Here is a 16,171-nt window from a genome sequence, read left to right as displayed (position 1 = left end):
CGGTCGCAGGTTCGAATCCTGCCTCGGGCATGGATGTTTGTGATGTCCTTAGGTTAGTTAGGTTTAACTAGTTCTAAGTTCTAGGGGACTAATGACCTCAGCAGTTGAGTCCCATAGTGCTCAGAGCCATTTGAACCATTTGAATCTATGCTACTCGAAACCGTGCTGTAGCATAGAACTCATCCTGAATTTCTCGACTTCCCTCTGAAGCACTGTGTGCTCTGGTTTGAATCTTCCTTGCGGGTTAAAACCGTGTGCCGGGTGAGGGATCAAACCTGGGATCCTTGCCTCTTATGGGCTATCGCTCTTCGACTGAGCATCCTATCACAAATCACGACCCATTCTTATACCCTGAGATACTTCGGAAGTACAATTGTAGCTGTGGGTCGTGAGTCGAACTTGCCCGCAAATGGGCAAGTCCTCAGGTTCGAGCCACAGTCCAAAACACACTTTTAATCTGCCAGGAAGTTTCAGAGCTGTTGTACATTATGCCAAGAGGAATATTTGCACTTACAAATCAGACGACTTTTTCCTAATTGTTACTGATGAATACCTATCGAAGACGCATAGCCTGTGCTCCATACTGCAACACAGAGCGGCATGACACAATGCACGTTGATACCTGGGTATGGTGAGCACGGAGGAGAGTCCGCTGCCGTAGCTGACGGTGACGAGCAGGTAGGCGATCAGCAGCCAGGACAGCACGTGGCGCGTGGGGCCCACGACACGTGTGTGGCGCCGCTCCAAGTCGGGTGTCTGCAGCACCAGCAGGCCCAAAGAACGGAAGAAGCAGTCCTCTAGTGTTGAGTACCGCCCGCCACCCTGCGTATCACCTGAAATTGCAGCTCTGTCTTTACACTCAAGAACAAAAATATTTACATTAATGATAAAATCCGCTCTGATTGTAAAAAATATTTATTTCTAAGAACGATAGCACAACCAAGTCTCCGGACATGTGTCCTATTGTCAGGTAAATATTGAAATGTGAGTCCGCAAGGGATGCGTAGTCGACACCCTTTCGTTTTTGTTTTTTTTTGTGTGGGGGAGGGGTCATCAAACTTCTGACTAGTTTCATGCAGTGTGTCATAAATTCCAATCCTGTGTGGACCTCTCCTTCTTAGAGTAGTACTTGCAGCCTGCGTCATCAATTATTTGCTGGACATATTCCGATCTCTCTCTTTTTCTATAGTTTTTGCCTTCTACAGCTCCCTCTAGTATTATGGAAGTTATTCCATGATATCTAAAGAGATGTCCTTTCAAAACTAGACATGATTGTCGTAATGGGATTCCCGCGATAGTTCTTGAAATAAAAATATGGCATTTCAGTCTTTGATCGCTATTTTTTATTTTCAATGACCGGTTTCAGGCTACCTGCCCATCTTTAGATCATATATTGCAGTTAGAGAGTAACTTGTTAGTGCAGAACTCTGTACTGACAAGTTACTCTGTAACTGCAATATATGACCTGAAGATTGGCAGCTTGCCTGAAACCGGTCATTGAAAATAAAAGATGTCCTTTCGTCTAGACAGTGTTTTCCATATATTCGATTTCTCATCGATTCTCTGGAATAAATCCTCATAGCTTACCGTATCAGTCCACCAGATTTCCAACATTCTTCTGCAGCACCACGTCTCAAATGCTTCGATTCTCTTCTGTTCCGGTTTTCCCACACTCCATGTTTTACTGCGCCCCAAAAGTATATTCTCAGAAATTTCTTCCTCAAATTAAGGCCTACGTTCGATACTTGTAAACTTATCTTGGCCAGTCTTGTCTGCTTTTTATGTTCTCACTCCGTCTGTAATGGGTTATTTTGCAGCATAAGTAGCATAATTCCTTAACTTCATCTACTTCTTGATCACCAGTCCTGACGCTAAGTTCCTCGCTGCTCTTACTTGCGCTAATTCTCAGTACTTTGGCCTTTCTTAGATTCATTCTCAATCCATTTTCTGTACTCATTAGACTATTCATTCCGTTCAGCAGATCCCGTAATTCTTCTTAGCTTTGAATGAGGATAGCTATGTCATTAGCGAGTCTTATCATTGACAACCTTTCACGTCGAATTTTAATTCCTGTAATTCCACTCTTGAACCTTTCTCTTATTCCCATCTTTGCTTCTTCGGTGTGTATATATTGGACAGTAGGGGCGAAGTATTACATCCTTGTCTGCTTGCGCCCTTTCAATTCGAGCACTTCATTCTTGGTCCTCCACGCTTATTCTTCCATCTTGGCTCTTGTACATGTTTTATACTTTAGTCTTTCCCTATAGCTTGCCCCTATTTTTCTGAGGATTTCGAATATCTTGTAGCATTTGACAATGTCAAACACTTTTTCAAGGTTGGCTAATCACATAAAATGTGTTGATTTTTCTTTTGCCTTGCTTCCATTTATCAGCACTGGGATTGAAAAGTTTAAAATATGTTAAAATATTGCATCCCTGGTACGTTGCATGCAGCAGCGTATCCTCTTGAATCAAATGGTTCAAATGGCTCTGAGCACTATGGGACTTAACATCTATGGTCATTAGTCCCCTAGAACTTAGAACTACTTAAACCTAACTAACCTAAGGACATCACACAACACCCAGTCATCACCCTCTTGAATCCTAGGTCTGCCAGGTCTCTATCAGAGAACGACAATGGCTTGGACTTGGTGACGCGTCACACATGGATCTGCATGAAAGTTGATTGACGGTCTTTCGAACACAGTGCTGCATGAACACCCATCAGATCCGTACGAAGCATTACCCTAAGTTGAAATATTCGATGTTAAACATATCAGTGCTGAAAGTCTCTGATAAAACTCGTATTCTCAGCAGAAGTCAGGAAGATATGTAGTAATGAACAGCCTGCCGAGTGAAAGATATGAGCTGAGAGTAAACCAGAAAAGACGAGAGTAACGAGGAGTCTCTAAAATTGGATTAGCAATAAATTAAAAAAGAAAGCAATGGCGATCACTACCTACAAAGAAAAGTAACGCACAACAAGCGGTGCAAAAACTATATAAAAGTAGACTAGCACAAGCAAAGAGAGTACTCCTAATTCAGTTAATAATACCACCACTAGCGCTCCAAACGGTTAGAAAGCAGCGTCGTAAGGATGATTTTGTTTTCATTTATTTTTCTACTTATTTAACGAAGTAATTATTATATTTTGTGTTCCACGCATTAGAAAATTACCAGGAGATATGAGTTATTGCGAAATAATGTAAAAACATCCGAATCTCGCTGATTCAGTGACATAAGCTACAATTATTTCCTGAAGAAACACTTTCGAATATGTGCATAATTTTAAATTATGCCGCTGAAAGCAAGGGAAAACTCATATTTCATGCATCAGAAGCATATATCTTTATTGTTGTCTGTTCTTACTGTGATAGGCACTATGGGACTTAACATCTGCGGTCATCAGTCCCCTAGAACATAGAACTATTTAAATATAACTAACCTAAGGACATCACACACATCCATGCCCGAGGCAGGATTCGAACCTGCGACCGTAGCGGGCGCGCGGTTCCGGACTGAAGCGCCTAGAACCGCTCGGCCACTGAGCACCTTACTTGACACGTAAAAACTGTGTGTGGAGTCTAATGATTACTCTTCACCCGCCTTTCAAATGCAAGAATATTTTGGTAAATTTGATTACTTTCGCGTCGAAAGGGAATGTGTGGAAGATTCTTGCCGTTTGTGGCTCATATGTAGCAACAATTTCTTCTGTATTGGGAGGGAGTTTTATTCCTTTTGGCGTTTTAATACCACGTCTATGTGGTTTTCCCATTAGCTATAGGTATGTGGTTTATTTGGTACGTTAAATCAAGTAGGTATGCATTCAGCACAAGTTTCCTACGTTGTCCATTTACTGATTTGGCTGTACGTGTAGCGAACAAAACTTCTCGTTTCTGGGTAGATCTGCGACTTCCATCTGCAAAAGGACCGGGGTTCCGCAATATGATGGCTATTCTTTTGTTCTCAAAAGAAATCGACAATCTTGTCTGTGCGTTACAAGAAAATCGTAAATAAACCATTCTGTAATGTACCGTTTCATACCTACCAGCGTCCTCAGGAAACTAAAGAAAGAAAATTGTGGTATATTTTTTAGTTATTAGCGGCTTTTATGCCACTATGTACGCTCCCTATCGTAAAAACTATGTCACAAATCAGTATAAACCATTGTATGTATTGTATACTATGTTAACCGGGGACCTAGAAACGACGGAGAGGCTCCGTCCCCGCCGCAGCCGCAGTGGTCCACAACCCCACGACGACTACCACTACCCATTTCACCCCTCCGCCGCCCCACATCGAACCCAGTGTTATTGTGCGGTTCGGCCCCCGGTGGACCCCCCCCCCCCCCCCCCCCCCAGGGAACGTCCCAAACCAGACGAGTGTAACCCCTATGTTTGCTGAGGCGGAATAAGGGGAACCAGCCCGCATTCGCCAAGCAGATTGAAACCGCCTAAAAACAATTCACGACTGGCCGGTTCACCGGACCTCGACACAAATTGTGCCAGGGAGCAGGCGCTCCCACCCGCCCAGAAAGCCGTGCGTTAGTCCGCACGGCCAACCGGGCGGGCCAGTATAAACCATACTATTCACTCTCATCCTATATTGTATCCAGAAGTGTAGCATGCTGGCCGCTTGGCGCGCTGCTGTCGCAATGGGTAACAAAACCGGAAAGGATTGTCGCGACTGTTATGTTGGACTGTGGTATCAGTATAAAAAATTTACTTCAATTCCAGAAACAAATTTCTGAAAATGAAAGCTTGCAGCTCGTAAATACATCATGGCATCTGAGAAAACCGCAAAAGAATATAACACACATTTGAGATGTTTCGTTACAGACGTTGCAAATTAAGTAGGTTAATAAGATTTAAAATTGGGATAGTCTTCGCATAAATGATGAGAAAAGGAGTAGATGGAAAACACTGGGAGAAAAGACGGAATGATAGAAAATGCATTAAGAGATCAGCGAATAATTCACAAAGTACTACGTGGAGCAGCAAGAAGTAAAACTATAGGGGAAAGACATAGATAAGAATATGAGACGAAGAGGTTGTCACAAGAGAGGATGTCGTGGCGATCCACGTACGACCACTCTGAACATTACTAAAGGAACAAAAAAAATCCCAATAGCGTCATACAAGTACGTTGAGGCCTATACGCACCATTTCCTATCTTTTACTGCAACAACTCAAACATCGTTCCTACTAAATTGGAGTGTAGCTCTCTGTGCTGATATAAGTCGTTATGAATCACGTAGACTCAATTTGTGCATTGGAATAAGATTCGAACATGCACACGGGTCTTCTGTAAAGGCGGTCGTGGCTCTTTGGCATGAGACTCTTCACACTCCCCGTTCCTCCCACTCCCAAACACAGGTCCCAGCCGTATAACAGGTTCAGTTACATAGCGCTAATCTGCTACTTACATAACTCTCTGTAGGATTTACAAAATACACTGTTAGACTTCAATTTCTGGGAGAAAGAATGTAGGTGTTAGTATGGACTCAAGCCGTGGTTTCATACGGGAGTGGATCTTTCATCCAATGGCAGATTACTATACCAGCTAAATGTCATTGTCCCTTAGGACAAGTATTGAGTTCACGAACTTTTATAGTCACTGTGCTCTATTGAAACTCGCCATATTCAACAGCCTCACAGAAAGAAAATTATCCATGAATAATTATGAAATGTTGACAATACATGGGATTTAAAAAGACAGTTTTTATAGGTGAAAGAATAATTGAGATATTAAACTACAATATAAAATATTCCATACGACGATTACATACTAAAATTGTAAATAAGATCAATTTTTTACCAATAACTTACTGACATGCACGCGAGTATAATTAATGTTCACTGAAATAGTTCTGGAAAAAATAAATCCTTCATCCGTCATCAAGAATTTTCTGTAGCTGCCTTCTTAGAGTAAGTAAGAGTAATATATTCTGTTCGACGACGTGCAGCGAAATCAAAGACAAATAAATTAGAGAGGAAATAATTTAAAAAATAACAATATCCTTAAACATAAATTTATGCCTCCTATCAAGAGATTTGTCTAATTCGAAGTTAAATAAGAGCTACTCACAGACAAACATAGATTCCCTCTAAACGAGTTCGCTGACGAAACTGCAAGAATCTCAGTATGTCTTTATTCTTTATTAGCACTGTTATTATTTTGAGCGAGAAGTTGAGTACTGAATCACAAAGTAGTACTGTATGTGATAATTCCCTTTTAAAAATGTTTAGTCCGTAATGTTTTCAGTCACACATGTAGTCGTATCACAGCTGTAGAGACGCGAAGTATGGCCAATGTAAAATTACAGGAGACAGGAAAAAAATTTAGTAACCGACCTCAGGAAAGTTCAGTTGGGGTCATGGAGGAACATATCAACACGTGAGGCAATTCTCAGGCGACGACCTCGCAGGTAAATTCAAGGAAGGTAACTCTACCTTTACAGCTATTGTCAAATTAGAAAAAAAAAATTGGTAGTGTTGACAGCAATATACTCTTGGAAATTCTGAGAGCAGTAGCGAAAGCTTAATCGCAACTTGTGGAGAATTGGAACTGCAGTTATAGGAGTCGAAGGACACGAACGGGAAGCAACATATCTGCGATGTCCTTCAAATGTACATTTAGCGAGCAGTAAAGGAGGCCAAGGAGCAACTAGGAAATAAAACTAAAGTTGAGAAAGAAACGACTGTCATAAAAGATTTACTAAATTTCATTTGTTCACTATGTTGTGATTATCATTCTATACGTGAGTTATGACATGGAAGATAAGTTAATGTTAATCGGAGTAGAGCGAAATATGATTGTAATTCACAGACTGTGTATACCAAAACCCACCAATGATTATATCTAAATCTTACTCATTATTTAAAACAAAGGAAAGGGAGCGTTGTCTTTTTTATCTGATGCTCACTACTTCTTGTGTATTTGCTGTGTGTACCTTGTAAATATTCCTGAATAACGAGTTAACTTCTTACAAATGTGTCTGCAGTAATTTGTAGAGTCTTTTGGAACCACATATTTCAGTCTGGTTTAATAGTTTTAATGTTTCAGATCTATGTATCAGGATTATGCACGCATTACTTAGAGGCAAAACGGCCGATAGGTTTTCGGGTCGGTTTATTTTACCATTACATACGTATAAAGTCGAACTTTTGTTTTAACTTTCTACAAAGTCCGATTTCATACTTTATGCCATTTTAGGCATAAAAGTCCAGAACTTTATTTTCACGGTCATTATTTTCAAACAATGACAATGTACAATAGCCACCAGGGCCTGATACATCCGAGATCATCAAAATCACAATTGCGGAAATAAGATACTGAAGGTGATGAGAGCTAAGCAAATGATACTTAATTTTGTGATATCTGTAAACATGTTACTGCAAAGCGCCATCACAGCTGTAACGTGTCTTTCCCGAGCAAACCATTCTTAGCTGCACTTCATGCGTATTGGTAACAACTAAATATTTTTCCAAATTTTATTCTGCCGTTATTCTGCAATTTGACAATGACATTGTAATTCTGTCAGAGACGGCCAAGGAGTTGCGAGAGCAGTAAAACGGAATTGACAGCGTCTCGAAAAGAGGTTATAAGATGGTCGTCAACAAAATAAAACAGACTTCAATGTAGTAGCTTAGTTTTACAGTAAATTAACTCACGATGGCCTAAATAGGAAGTGTATGACATTCAGGCTTCAATTTTCAAAACAAATGTTATTAAAATATAGAATATATCGGAGGATCCATACCCCCCACCTTCCAAATTAAAACAGGCATACGAGGAGACGCTCTTTCATGTGTCCACTTCGACGTTGCATTAGAGAAAGTAGTTTGGGAAAGTAATCTATACAATGGTATCCGATTCGAACACAGTGAAGTAAAACTCCTGGCTTATGCAGATGATATAGTGTCGCTGAGTGAAACTGAAGAAGAACTGAAAGACACGTACAGATCTCTCAGGCACACTGCCAGAAAATTGGGGCTTTTGATTGTCCAAGAGAAAACAGAATATATGGAATTAGGTAGAGTCATAAACCCAAATCCCTACTTTGAATCCGACCAACATTATAAATTCAGAAAAGTTCTTCAGATTAAATATCTTGGATCACGTTTCAAGAGTAAAAATATCATAACAATCGATATAAACGAAAGAATAGCATTAGGGTCAAGATGTTTGTACTCACTAAGCAGCCCACGCAGAAGTAAAGCTTTGTCAATCACTATAAAGATGAAGATATACAACACTAGCATCTGCCCCATAGTACTGTACTGTTCAGAAAGCTGGATGCTTAAATAGAATGGAAGAGAAAAACTGAACGTTTTCGAAAGAAAAGTAAAGAGAAAAATTTGGGGACTTGTGTTGGAGAATGACGTACGGAAAATTCGAAAGAACAATGAAATTTATCAGTTAATGAAGTAAAGCACTATCATCCAGAAATGAAAAAGAAGGAGACTACTTTGGGCTGGACATGTGGCTAGAATGGAAAACAACATAATCACCAAGAAAGCATTTGAATGAACTCTCCAGGCAAGAAGACCATTGGGCAGACCTCATACAAGGTGGAAAGATGACATAGATAAGGACGTCGCAGCATTTGGAATTTCCGCAGGGTGGAGAGAGACCTCGAGAGATAGAAGGCGATGGAAGCAGATCGTTGACGCAGCGAGTGGTCTACAGGGCCTGTGATGAATGAGAAGAAGAAGAAAAGGAACATCAGACATAAATTTAAGTGCTAGGAAGTGTTTTCTTACTGTATATTAATGGAATGTAGAGTTGTACAGGAATAAAAACATCGACAGAATCAGTCAAGAAAAGGATGAGTCCTTTTGAAATATGGTGCAACAGAAAGATGTTGTAGATTGGTAGAACAAGTAACCAATAAAGAGGTACTGCAGAAATGAATTTTATGTCACAATTTGACGATAATAAGGGAGTAGTTCATAATAAACATCCAAAGACATCAAATAATAGCCGTACATTTAGTAATGGACGGAATGTTGGTAGTAAAACTGCACAGACATACCAAGACTTGGCTACAATGAACATATTGAAGTGGATGTAGTTTGGAGTAGTAGTATAAAGGTGGAGGCACTTGCAATTACAGATTGGTTTGGAGAACCGCACTCAACCAGTCTTTGGAATAAAGACAATTACAACAGAAACATACACTGATAAGCCACGCCATTCTGAGTACGTGCTTGATTGCGTCTTGGTCTACCTTTGGGGTGCTTTACAGCAGCGACTCTGAGTGGTATAAATTCGATGAAACCGTGATAGGTTTCCAAATGTATGTGACACAAAATGTCTACAGAAAGAGGCCGCCCAGTTCTCGTATGTTATGGCCAAGTGTATTTGTGGACGTGGAGCTGCCGTCAAATATCGTTGGAGAAGACTTCCATAGCGATTAGATTAGGTAAGACGTCAACGTTTGTTCACCATCATGCTCCACAAATGACTGTAGAACGGTTATTGTTAGCGACACGGTCAGTTATCTTCCTGAAACATGTCACTGCCACCGGGCAGGAGGTCGAGGTGCATGCAGTCTACAACCATCGTTGGGCCTCGATTACTACCACAGGTACAGGTGGAAGCCCAGGCGATTGTTTTTATTAACAAAATACTAACCACACCACCCTGCGTCCGTCGCCAGTATACGTTTCGTCCCTATTTATGATCGTTAACGTATTGTAACAAGACATATAATTAATCTGACGTTTCCATTCATCAACGATCCAATCTCAATTGTCCGGTGCACACTGCAGTCTCACTTGACAATGTCATTGAATCAACTAGAGAAAACGAAGAGGTCGTCTATTGCTGATCCCCATGTTCACTAATTTGAGCTGAACTGTGTGCTTGAGCATTGCTCCTGCACCAGCACTCTGTTATCAGATCTAACACAGACCGCCGCCTATCCTGTTTTTCAGCGATGACGAACTTCGAAACTCCACGAGACGTAAGGGCCCAAAACCTTGTCGCCTACTCATTGTTTCACCATCGTCCAATCTCGTTCCGTTGATGTTCACGTCAATAGCATGCGAACTGTGATATCGGTAGTTCCGATGCCACAGCGTAGATTGGCACTACGAGAGCGGAAGGTCATCGCCGACCACAGCGCCCTCTAGCCGACGCTGTACAGCTCTACGAGCGCCGCTCCACTTTCGCCCAGTTCATGAAGACCGGTCGGCCGAGAACCATCGCTTTAGCTTATAGTGCAATTGAGACGTTCTTATCTGGGCGTTGGCTGCACTCCTACGTTATGTAATATGTCTGCATATCCGCCACGCACCGTATGGTGGATTGCGGAGTATGTAGATGTAGATGTAGATGCATGTGTTTGTACTATAGTAAAACCAGTTTTACTTTACTTGCAGTACCGAAATCTTTACCTCACCTGCTCCTACTTGCTTCCTTTCGTTCGGCCTCTTTGTCACATTTCAGGAGCAGATCCACGCGCCGCCTTCCAGGAGGGATACTAAACGAACTGCCAATAGGATTCCATTCCCTAAATGCTTGTTTCCAGGTGCGGGCCATACCCATCTGCTCTTTATCAAAGTCGTTCATGTCAATGGATTTTCCAACCCGCTGCCATCATCTCCGCTAGAATGGTACCCAAGTCGTCTCTGCTTCTGTTGTACACACTTCCAGAGGTTGTTCCGGATAACCTGAAGAATTTTGTTATACTCAGAGGTGAAAAGGTCATGGAATACCTATTAATATCATGTTGAACATTCTTCTGCCAGGCGTAGTGCCACAACTCGAATTGTCATGGACTGAACAAGTCATTGAAAGTCCCCTGCAGAAATACTGAGCCATACTGCATCTACAGCCGTTCATAATTGCAAAACTGTTGCCGGTAGAGGACTTTTTACACGAACTGAAATCTCTATTACGTCCCATAACTGTTGTGTAGGACTCATGTCGGGCGATCTGGATAGCCAAATGACTCTCTAGAATTCTCCAGAATATTCTTCAAACCAATCGCGATCAATTGTGTTTCGGTGACATGGAGCACTGTCATGGACAAAAATTCCATCGATAGTTTGGAATATGAGGTCAATGAATGGCTGCAAATGGTCTCCAAGTAGCCGAACAGAAACATTTCCAGTGGACCCAGTCAGTTCCATATAAACACAGGCCACACCATGATGGAACCACAACCAACTTGCATAGTGCCTAAATTCGTTCAAATGGCTCTAAGCACTATGGGACTTAACATCTGAGGTCATCAGTCCCCAGGACATAGAACTACGTAAACCTAACTAACCTAAGGACATCACACCCATCCATCCTGGATTCGAACCTGAGACCGCAGCAGCAGCGCGGTTCCGGACTGTAGCGCCTTGAACCGCTCGGTCACAGCGGCCGGCGCATAGTGCCTAGTTCATAAATTGGGTCCATGACTTTGTGGGGCCTGCGCCACACTCTAACCCTACCATCAGCTCTTACCAACTGAAATCAGTACTCATCTGGGCAACTGCATTGTCCATGGTGAGAGGCAATGCCTGGAATTTGGCATTCTCGGCACGCTTTTGACACTGTGGGTCTTAGAATTTTGAATTCCTTAAGGATTTCCGAAGTGGTATGTCCCTTGCATCTAGCTCTAACTCCCATTACGCCTTCAGAGCCTACTAATTTCCGTTGTGAAGCCTTAATCACGTCGGAAAACCTTCCACATGAATCACCTGAATACAAATGACAGCTGGAGCAGCGATGCACTGCCCTTTTACACCCTGTGTGCGCGATACTGCCGCCGCCTGTATATCCGCATATCGTTATATCCTATGACATTTGTCACCAAAGTGACAGGACCCATGGTCTCCGGCAGCTCATTACAGGATAATAATGAAACCATGATTTATTCTGTTTGTTACGGCAATCGTCCATGTTTTTGTAACAATACCTTCACAACAGTGAAGACGCCTGTCATAGGCAATATCTAAAACGTATAATCTACAACACAAAACACCGAGAAATGCAACAAACGTCAGATACAAAAGGAGTGTGGTTTGGTTACCATCGTTGCGGGAACAGCGGGAATAACGTCGCTGTGCCTTCCATTGCATTTAGCGAACCAGTACATGAGATGCGTATCGACCAACTCTTCGTCACCAAACCTATTCATAATACAGCTGTGTGCCACTGTTAAAGCACAACTAACACTGCCCGAAAACAAAACTCTAGACAGAAACGATTAGTACTGAATCCATAGTTGAGGTCGATGAGTGAAAGAGGGCCTTAATGTTATCAAACGCAGGTAACATGAGTGAATGGAAAAAGACACACAGAGCATGCTGTTTAATTACTATAGTCTGCATTATTTTCAATGCAATGCAGAGCTAACTGGGGCAAGTAACCAAAAAAAAAGAAATGCAATAACTATGTAACAAGCCATTGCAGGGTCTGGGTCCCCTGATGTCAAAATACTCAGGTGTCACTGAACAACCTTTGTGAGTTTGTAGGTGGAGCTATGGTTTACCTTGTATACAGGGTGTAACAAAAAGGGATAGCTAACCTTTCAGGATACATTGCTCACAAGCAGAAGAATAAAATGTGTTCAGTGGAAATTGGGCAGCAAATGATTTGTTGCCATGTTAGAGCCCATTTTCTAATCCTCATCATAATCATATTATCCATTGGAAAGACACAGAAACAGAACGTACCAGAAGTACACAATACGTTTTGATGCATGAAATGTTCAAAATACATCAATGGTTAAATTTGTTGAGAATGTAAAGTAAGTTGTAGTTCATATGTTCACCGCCAGTGTTTGTTGTTCCAAGTGAAGGAATCTTTTGTTGGCACGTGACTCGCTTAATTGCTTGTGCTCACATGCGAATAACTTTATTGCTTATGTTGATATGTGGCACTAACGAAACTGCTCCACAAACCTCAAGCGTGTAGCACCAGCTGTTTAGTGCTTATGATGGGCTGTGCAAGCACTTAGCAACAACTGCTTAAAATTCAACGTGAATTTGCTTTCCTGTGGAGTTCAGTGGAAGTGTATTCTAGATGCTGAGTTGACAGATGCCCATTTGCTGTACTGATTATGAGTCAGCACAGGTCGTGACGCTCAGTGTTTGTATCGGGAGAGAATTCAGTAACGGTTATGCCCCTGTAGAAGCATGTTTGAAGCGATGCATCGTCGCCGTAGAGAGCATGAGACATTTAAGCCTTCTACCCGCAACTGGCCGAGACCTAGAAGGGCAATGAAACCTTGATCAGAGCAGGAACGTGTCCGTGCAGTTGACGACAGCCCTAGTGTGGTTGTAAGACAATTATAATTTGGAGAGCATTGCGTTTAATTTAGTTAAGTGTTTCCTAATTTTCTGGTACACTCTCTACCTGTGCGTTTCAGTGATAGGAACTGAGGCCTAACACGGAAATAAAGCGTTTCTGGAGCCATGTCTATATACACTCCTGGAAATGGAAAAAAGAACACATTGACACCGGTGTGTCAGACCCACCATACTTGCTCCGGACACTGCGAGAGGGCTGTACAAGCAATGATCACACGCACGGCACAGCGGACACACCAGTAACCGCGGTGTTGGCCGTCGAATGGCGCTAGCTGCGCAGCATTTGTGCACCGCCGCCGTCAGTGTCAGCCAGTTTGCCGTGGCATACGGAGCTCCATCGCAGTCTTTACACTGGTAGCATGCCGCGACAGCGTGGACGTGAACCGTATGTGCAGTTGACGGACTTTGAGCGAGGGCGTATAGTGGGCATGCGGGAGGCCGGGTGGACGTACCGCCGAATTGCTCAACACGTGGGGCGTGAGGTCTCCACAGTACATCGATGTTGTCGCCAGTGGTCGGCGGAAGGTGCACGTGCCCGTCGACCTGGGACCGGACCGCAGCGACGCACGGATGCACGCCAAGACCATAGGATCCTACGCAGTGCCGTAGGGGACCGCACCGCCACTTCCCAGCAAATTAGGGACACTGTTGCTCCTGGGGTATCGGCGAGGACCATTCGCAACCGTCTCCATGAAGCTGGGCTACGGTCCCGCACACCGTTAGGCCGTCTTCCGCTCACGCCCCAACATCGTGCAGCCCGCCTCCAGTGGTGTCGCGACAGGCGTGAATGGAGGGACGAATGGAGACGTGTCGTCTTCAGCGATGAGAGTCGCTTCTGCCTTGGTGCCAATGATGGTCGTATGCGTGTTTGGCGCCGTGCAGGTGAGCGCCACAATCAGGACTGCATACGACCGAGGCACACAGGGCCAACACCCGGCATCATGGTGTGGGGAGCGATCTCCTACACTGGCCGTACACAACTGGTGATCGTCGAGGGGACACTGAATAGTGCACGGTACATCCAAACCGTCGTCGAACCCATCGTTCTACCATTCCTAGACCGGCAAGGGAACTTGCTGTTCCAACAGGACAATGCACGTCCGCATGTGTCCCATGCCACCCAACGTGCTCTAAAAGGTGTAAGTCAACTACCCTGGCCAGCAAGATCTCCGGATCTGTCCCCCATTGAGCATGTTTGGGACTGGATGAAGCGTCGTCTCACGCGGTCTGCACCTCCAGCACGAACGCTGGTCCAACTGAGGCGCCAGGTGGAAATGGCATGGCAAGCCGTTGCACAGGACTACATCCAGCATCTCTACGATCGTCTCCATGGGAGAATAGCAGTCTGCATTGCTGCGAAATGTGGATATACACTGTACTAGTGCCGACATTGTGCATGCTCTGTTGCCTGTGTCTATGTGCCTGTGGTTCTGTCAGTGTGATCATGTGATGTATCTGACCCCAGGAATGTGTCAATAAAGTTTCCCCTTCCTGGGACAATGAATTCACGGTGTTCTTATTTCAATTTCCAGGAGTGTATTTTCTTCTTCGACATGGGAGGAATGTTTGCCGAAAGTTTGGCCATGTCATTTGGTTACAGATTATATACTTTCCTTCGAACATCATTTGCCGGCAGCCCCATCATCCAGCACTCAATCTGCTGGTGGGCAGTAGTTAGATAGTTCAGTGATCCATCACTTGCACCATAAATTATCATAATATTGAACGAGTCATTTTTCATGCGTACCACAACTTAACTTTTAAATAAGACTACATGCTGAACGTATATAATGTATTAAATCTTCACATCTGAGGAATTCCTCTCCACCACCTTTTACGCATTACAGTAATAGAAATTTTTCTACAGAATTCAAGGAGCTGTCAAGGAGAAACTTTTTTAGTTTGTTTTCCAATTTCACTTTGCTATCTGTCAGATATTTTATATCCCTGGGTAAGCTATCAAAAAATTTCGTTGCATCATAGTGCATACCTTCTTTTGCTGAAGGCTACTTTAATGTAGGGAAATGAATGTCATTTTCCTTCTGGTGTAATACTTACATACGTCATTGTTCCTTTTGAACTGCAGTGGATTATTTACAACAAATTTTATGAGGGCATAAGCAGAACGTGGAGCAATAGCCTGAAGAACAAACTCTTTAAACAAAATGTCTACAAGATAATTGTGGGGAAGAACCACGTATTACAGAATGAGATTTTCACTCTGCAGTGGAGTGTGCGCTGATATGAAACTTCCTGGCAGATTAAAACTGTGTGCCGGACCGAGACTCGAACTCGGGACCTTTGCAAGTGCTCTACCAACTGAGCTACCCAAGCACGACTCACGCCCCGTCCTCACAGCTTTACTTCTGCCAGTACCTCGTCTCCTACCTTCCAAACTTTACAGAAGCTCTCCTGCGAACCTTGCAGAACTAGCACTCCTGCAAGAAAGGATATTGCAGAGACATGGCTTAGCCACAGAGCACTTGCCAGCGAAAGGCAAAGGTCCCGAGTTCGAGTCTCGGTCCGGCACATAGTTTTAATCAGCCAGGAAGTTTCAACGACGTATTACTCTTACAACAGTGTTTTGAGCAATGAGGACTTCCTTTATTGCAGCTGAGTGACCCCAAAACATTATTCCATATTACATTACTGAATGAAGCTAGTGATTTGTCTCTCCCCAAGATGTGCAATGATTTTTAAGTGTATATATGGCTGAACTAATTTGTTTTAGGAGTTCCAAAATGTCCTTAATCCATGTTAAATTCTCTTCAGCATGAACACCTAAGAATTTTGTAGTATCCACCCTATGTATTATTTCCTCATCATGCGCTGCATATACCAATGGTGTATTGCCGCTAG

The 16,171-nt window shown here is 43.0% G+C and overlaps 1 protein-coding gene across 1 annotated transcript in view; it reads right to left on the bottom strand.

Moving 5' to 3' along the window:
- LOC124775201 (glutamate receptor 1-like) overlaps nucleotides 1-16,171 on the bottom strand; it is a 129,457-nt gene that overhangs the window by 61,660 nt on the left and 51,626 nt on the right. Inside the window, exon 4 of the mRNA XM_047250040.1 lies at nucleotides 623-833. Within this exon, the coding sequence (XP_047105996.1) occupies nucleotides 623-833 (211 nt within the window). The remainder of the gene's footprint in view (nucleotides 1-622; nucleotides 834-16,171) is intronic.

Source organism: Schistocerca piceifrons, chromosome 2 (assembly GCF_021461385.2).
Source record: "Schistocerca piceifrons isolate TAMUIC-IGC-003096 chromosome 2, iqSchPice1.1, whole genome shotgun sequence".
Classification (NCBI taxonomy): Eukaryota; Metazoa; Arthropoda; class Insecta; order Orthoptera; family Acrididae; genus Schistocerca; species Schistocerca piceifrons.
This window is presented reverse-complemented; position numbering and strand designations above follow the sequence as displayed.